Source organism: Vigna unguiculata, chromosome 1 (genome assembly GCF_004118075.2).
Source record: "Vigna unguiculata cultivar IT97K-499-35 chromosome 1, ASM411807v1, whole genome shotgun sequence".
Classification (NCBI taxonomy): domain Eukaryota; kingdom Viridiplantae; phylum Streptophyta; class Magnoliopsida; order Fabales; family Fabaceae; genus Vigna; species Vigna unguiculata.
In genome coordinates this window covers 27,398,735-27,405,414 of record NC_040279.1, presented here as the reverse complement: position 1 = coordinate 27,405,414, position 6,680 = coordinate 27,398,735, and the positions used below count along the sequence as shown (strand labels likewise).

The 6,680-nt window shown below is 34.1% G+C and overlaps 1 protein-coding gene across 4 annotated transcripts; it reads left to right on the top strand.

Annotated features, from left to right (window-relative positions):
- Window positions 1-488: 488 nt before the first annotated feature.
- Window positions 489-4,394, top strand: LOC114192356 (probable mediator of RNA polymerase II transcription subunit 26b). 4 transcript variants are annotated; one of them, XM_028082067.1, is made up of 10 exons: window positions 489-662; window positions 1,187-1,737; window positions 1,910-1,978; window positions 2,086-2,168; window positions 2,705-2,763; window positions 2,866-2,999; window positions 3,084-3,111; window positions 3,200-3,468; window positions 3,546-3,636; window positions 3,792-4,394. In XM_028082067.1, exons 2-10 carry the CDS (start codon window positions 1,279-1,281, stop codon window positions 3,911-3,913), a joined length of 1,314 nt encoding a protein of 437 aa, XP_027937868.1. In that variant the 5' UTR covers window positions 489-662; window positions 1,187-1,278; the 3' UTR covers window positions 3,914-4,394. The 4 variants fall into 4 exon arrangements, with proteins under 4 accessions (XP_027937868.1, XP_027937860.1, XP_027937875.1 ...); XM_028082059.1 differs by having other exon boundaries at window positions 489-727; XM_028082074.1 differs by lacking the exon at window positions 489-662 and adding an exon at window positions 734-988.
- The last annotated feature ends 2,286 nt before the right edge of the window (window positions 4,395-6,680 follow it).

Below are 6,680 nucleotides of genomic sequence, written 5' to 3'. Positions count from 1 at the left end.
TTTTTTTTTCTTTTTATCTGTGATTTTTTATGATAATAAAAAATATTTTAAAATAAGAAAATTATAATTATAAAAATTAATAAAATACATACGATATATATATATAATATATTTATGTTTATTTTGTAAGTAAATCTTTATCATGAATAATAAATTTAATTTAAAAGAAATTAAAGTATAAAATATAGTTAAATTGAAAAAGAATTAAATTTTAAAAAGGGTAATTTAAAGAATAAAATCAATAATGTAATCATTTTAATTTAAGAAAGAATTATCTATTAAAGAATAAAATTGTGAGTAGATAATATAGATTTTATTTTATCTAAATCTTTTATCTTTTGATCATTTTGCTGTGTTTAGATAAATAATCAAATCCCACAAAATAATCTTTACATAATAATAGCATATATATCTTTTTAATCTTTTTATGATCTTGTTTTACATAAACAAATAATCAAGTGACACAAGATAAAAAATTACAGGAGAAAAAGAGCGAGCAGAGCGAGACCTTTCTCTCCATAACTCAACCATCGTGTCTTCCTGATCAAAGTCAAAACCCACCCAAAAAGACCACAACGATACACAGCACACCCTTTATATCCTTTCTTTCTCTCTCAACACAACTGGTTTTTCCTCTCCACAACCACTTTCCTAAGCACGCGGTATTTTTATTTTCTCTCTCTATCTCTCTTTCCTCGGTGCAACAACAACACTACTTCTGTCATAGGTAGACACAAACATTTTCCGGATTCTTCTGTTTTGTTTCCTTTCACTCTTTCTTTTCATTGATTTCTGGGTGGGTTCAATTTTTTCCTTTGCTATTGTTATTTTCAGAGAAAGAAGGGGTCTTTCTCTTTCTCTTTTTTATTTTCACCTGAGGCTTTACAAGTGCCGGAATCTTAAACAACAACACAAAAACGACGGCTACACACAACGTTGTTTCTTGTCATTTACGCCCGCATGCGTGTTGGTTTTGGTTTGTGTTAAAGCATGTCTATCCACTCCCCCTTCTGCCAAACGTTAATCCAATCCAATTTTTCCAAACTGGGTCACACCCCAAAATTAAGAAATAAGACTTAGTGAAATGAATTTTCAATTTTCAATTTTCAATTTACAATCTTTAATCATTGATTGCCGATTATCTTTTATTACCCTTTTGACCTTTGTTCGTGATTGGTGTGCGCAGGGATCGAGGCGGCAGTATCCGAGTGACGATCACATTGATGAGAAGCGGAATTTGAGCTGTCGATTTCGTGTTCGAGTTTTGGATCTGTGAGGATGAAGTCTTGGTCAGTGGATGAGTGGAGGGAGTACTTTGTGTCTGCGAATTCGGATATTTTTGAGATAATTGAAAACGCGATTGTCGTGGCGGCTACGGATTGTCCGAAGGAGTTTAGAGTGAAGAGGGATGCGATTGCAGAGAGGCTGTTCTGTTCCAGGTTGACTCGCTGTGCGGGTTGTGACCGTGTGGAGTTGGTTGCGAGGGGAGTTGGTAAAGAGAGTGATGATGAAGGCTGCAAGAATGGGGTAGAAAGAAATGGGGCTGAGTTCGCTGGAGCAAGCAAAGAGAGCAAGGTCAATGAAGGTGGAGATGAGGATGCAGAGATTGATGTCAATGGTGTTAGCAACTATAGTTTTGGTGAGGCCGAGGCATTAACTGATGAGATGGATGAAGAGACTCAGTATATGGGGGAGATTTTGAGGATCAAAGACGTTCTGCTGAACCGTGAAGAAGAGGTTTGTCCTACTCTCAACCCCTCTCACTCTTCACTTTCTTTTCTTTGTGATTTTATTTTTGTCTGAGGTGCTTTGTGTTTTCTAACAAATGTGGCTTTTGTCGGATGCCATTTTGGTTTTTCTTTGAAGGTTTGAGTTTTTTCTGAATCTTCTTCGTTTCTTGTTGTTACAGTCTGATTCTGTCTTATTTGAATCGTTGAGGAGGCTTCAGCTGATGGAGCTAACCGTGGATTCTCTTAAGGTTCGAATTTGATTCTCTCCTTCTTACTCATTCAATTGAAAATTTGGACAATTTGTTTTGTTCCTCCCTAATCCACTCCTCTAACTCTTATTGATTAACTTTGCCAGGCAACTGAGATTGGAAAGGCTGTCAATCCTCTCCGAAAACGGGGATCAAAGGAAATTCGTGAACTTGCAAAGAAACTTATCGAGTACGTATCAGTTTTTTTTCTGATGTTTGTTTGTCCTCTTTGTATCATTTGATTAATTGGTTTATTTTATAAGCTAGTCTACTCTTTTTATCTTCTATTACATGGATCAATGTGTAATGGCTTCTAGGTGGTTTCTTCGATTCCAATTAGTAGTTTGTTATTCTTGTTGTGTGTGTGTGTGTGTGTGAGAGAGAGAGAGAGAGAGAGAGAGTGAAGATCAATACAATCCATTTTTGCTGTGCTTCTAACTGATATTCCATTATTAGAGTCATCAGTTGTTAGATGTTGTTCTTATTTTGTTTCTTAGTTCATCTTACAGGGAATGCTTTTTTAGCTTTGATAAAGATCTTTAGATAGATGAATAGTCAATTAAAGTTCCATGCAAATCATATTTGTGCTAGCACGTCTCATCATCTTAAGTTAGCCAAGTTGTGTGGTTCATATCAGTGTACTGGTTTTAGATTGGCAAGCTGTTTAATTTGTTCACTTGTGTGCTGAACAACCTCCATTCTAAACTTTTCCACCTGCATATGTAGTGGCTGGAAAGATATGGTTGATGAGTGGGTGAAGGCCACTGCTACAACAGCTATTGCAGGTAGAAATTTTTATCTGCCTTACAATCAGAAGCATCCTGCAGCCTTTTTGTACACATATAAATGATTTCATGTTTGATAATGGGTTCATTAAATGTTTGTAGCTTCAGATGAAGGCACACCCGATTCAGTTAATCCATCTGTTGTTGATGATGAAGAAGAAGAAGGACTTCCATCACCTCCTATGGATGAAGGGGCCTTCTTTGTTGCTCCAACTGGTTCCATGGAACTTTCACAGGTATTTGCTTGTGCTTTACCCCCCTTTCTTTTGTTGTGACCTTTTTTGTATACAGAGGCTGACTTGTACTTTTCTGTTGTAAAGTTCTTTGATGGCATGGATGATGATGGAAGTAAGTACTTTTCTCTTATCTTTTGTGTTATGAATTTTAATCCCCCAGTTCTTATATTAATGATTATTTTTCTCAAATTTTCTTTCAGATCCTCGACCAAGTGGTCCATCCCACAAGAACCGTGACAACAATGGCAGAAGGCCAGCCATTCCTAATAGGGAGGATAAGAGTCAACTGGCAAAGAGAAATATGGCTGTTGTGCCAGTGAGGCCAAATAAGCCAGTAACCTCTGATTCTGGCCCTGGCAGACCCCTCCCATCTAATAATCTGCAGAGAAAAAGCAATGTGGAGCCAAAAATGCAGCAAAAGATAGAGAACAATTCACTGGCAAGGAGGCCTCCCATTGGTCATCTAGATGTAAGAAAAATATCTCTGTGAATAAAACTTGTATGTTTGTGTTCTCTCTGACCTTGACTTTTGTTTTTCTGTATCAGAAACCCATGCGTTCAGATGAAGCGGCTGTCCAAGTAAAGCTAGAAGCCACCAAGAGGAAACTTCAGGAGAGGTATCAACAACTTGAAACTGGTATGTCAAAATCTATGTCCAGTAGTTTCTACATTCCGAGCCAATCTTTACACAGAAGTTAATTTCCTTGCCATAAGTGTTTTAGAAGTTTTTTTGTGCAGATTTCCTGAGATGCTAATTGATTGATGAAACTGACATTTAATTGTTACATGCAGCCAAGAGACAGAGAACAATCCAATTTATGGAAATAAACGATCTCCCGAAGCATGTTAACTACAGAAATCCACATGCAAAGCCTGGTTTTCACAATAGGAACCGGGCCAATACTCGAAGGTAGAGAGGCATTATTGTATATGGTGGACCAGCAGATTTAGCAGAGCATGTCGAAGGAAGCTGTTTGTTCTGTGGATTGAAGATTGGTCCCCTTGACTGTAGAAAATGACAGCATTTGGTCTTTGCATAGAGGTTTTCCAGTTGAGGAGGAAGTAAACTTTAAAACTGTTTATTTCCCGCGCTATAGGAGCTTTAGGAGTTTAGGAGTTAAGGTGGTACATAGGAGTTTTTGTTAATCGTAGCTTAGAAGAGAGGACCCTAACTTTGGCACCTCTACTTTAGACTTGCTTCCATAATGATTGTCTATAGAAAAAACTCCATTGTTTCTGGACAGTTTTTGTCATTTCTAAGTTAGAGTACATACATATACACCATTTCAAAGTGCTTTGTCGCAACCTCAATGGTCTTTAAATTCCTTCATGTGATTATGGTTGCAGGTGTACAACAATTTTAGTATCAAATAACAATTGAATCATTTTTTTCCATGCCTTTTACTTTTTCAATGCACCTTATTAAGCATAATTACTGAAAAGTTGGTCCTAGTCAAAACCAGAACTTTTGGTGTTTGGTTTGATTGTAGAACAGAATGGAATAGAATAGAATAGAATGGAAAATACTAGGCGTTAAGGAGGGAAGAGAGAAGAGTGACCCTTGATGAATGTCATTGGCCATAGGAGAATGGAGAATTTGGTTTGGTCTAAACCATTTAAAAAATGAAAAAAAAAATTGGATGGTATGAATATGATTATGACCATGACCCTGAGAAAGAAAGAGAAAGAGAGAGAGAGAGAGAGAGAGAGAACGTGCAAAAGTTGGAGGATTTTTTTTGCTTGTCGGCTTGACTTTCTTTACTTTGTTGTTTTGTTTTTAGTAGTAACCAATCAATCCTCTTCTGTTACTATTCCTATTCACATCTCTGCGATTTGCGTGTATCACAAATTAAACTCAAAACTCCATGCCTCTGTAAATTAATGCCACACACACAACAACACATTACATCTCTAGCTGTCAATTTTGACCCTTCCCTTTCCCCTTTCTCACCCATTTTCCCTTTTTTTTTCTCCTTCGTTTTTGTTTCGCCGAATATTCTCTGCATTTCTTTACGCTAAATTTTCTGTCACGCCGCCTCATCCACTGCGTGCATCAAAATGTTTCGCAATTCACCGTTTTCCCTTCTTTCTAATATCCTAACATTATTCTCTGTTTCTTCTGAGTTTCTCGAGTTAAAATTGGGATTTTGCAGAAGGGTTTTAGATAGAGAGTAGCGAGATTATGATATTAGTTAAAAAGCAATTTTAAAATTTTGCATGAATATTATTATTATGTAATAAATAAGTACCCACGTTAAATAAATGCGCGTGTATGCAAAATTTTATTCTGTATTTAATAGAAGTAATACCATTCATTCATTACATACGTTATATATATTTAATACTGTATTTAATAAATGTCGTCATTGTAAAATGTGAAATAGTGATGATGACTTATATACATTGAATAACCTAAACACTCTTCGTCATTATGACTGTTTTTTTTTCTTGAAGGTTCAAATGAATTTGTGAACTTTTTTTTGTATTTAGTATTTTTCTTCCGCTGTGACTTTTGTAAACTTTTTATTTTTGTTTTTATCTGTATTATTTATTAATAATATTTGTTTAATTTGAGTTGTTACTTAAATGATCACATCAAAATTTGAAAGATTAGGCAGTTTTTAAGAATATTTTACTTAAAAGACAAAATTAAATCAAAGTGAAAATTGTGGAAAAGTTAATACGTCTGTCGATTTTCATTTTCTTTCGGGTTGACTGTTGAAGAGAGAGGAAAGAAAGAAAAACGAAGTTTTGCATCGTAGTTATCAATGTTTTCCTACAATCAAAATAATATTTAATAAAACAAAATTTTTAAAAGTTAAAATAAATTTTAATCATCAAATAATTTCACTTTTCATTTTAAAATATTCTTAAAACATTCTTAAAACATACGTTAATGTGTTAATGTGTAAGAGAAACGCACGTTAACAAAAACCGTAAAACAATTATAGCAAATATAAAAAAACTACATAGCTAAGTTCCAAACTAATTAAATTTAGTTTAGATGTTAAAATGAATTCATTTTACACATGTTCAGAAATATAAAACTTACATTTGAATTATTAGGGTTTAGAAAGAGGCACGTTTGAATTATTTATAATGCCCGACCAAACATGGATTAGGATTCCCTGCACTCGGCTATATCACTGTAGCCTGTAGGTCCTCTATTCAAATCTAACCATTTTTTTTAGATTATATTTAATCATTAACTATTTATCTATAAAAGAAAATTAGCAATAGATATTTCAAAAATGTAGGGTCCTGAAAATTGAGAACCACAACAGTGCTATAAAAGAATGGACACGTAAACAGAACCGCACAAATAATTCGAAAATTAAAGCTAAAAAATTCTGAAAATTGAAAGCATTCAAAAGGAAGCTGTAATTTTTTATATATATAAATACAAAAAAGATTATATTACGAGTTAACTAATGACGTGCTTAATTAAAATTATCTTGTCAAAACAAAGCAAACTTTTTTCTAAACTAAGAAACTGTTACATTTAAACTGAAATATTGTTGTGCTAATAACTGTTGTGCTTGCAATATTTTTATTATTTTTTTGCTTTGATTGCTTATGATTAACTGGTTTCACTGCTCATAATTCGATTTCTTATAAACCGAAAATTTCTGAAGAATAAGTATGAATTACAAAAAAATAAAATAAAAATAGAAAAACTAT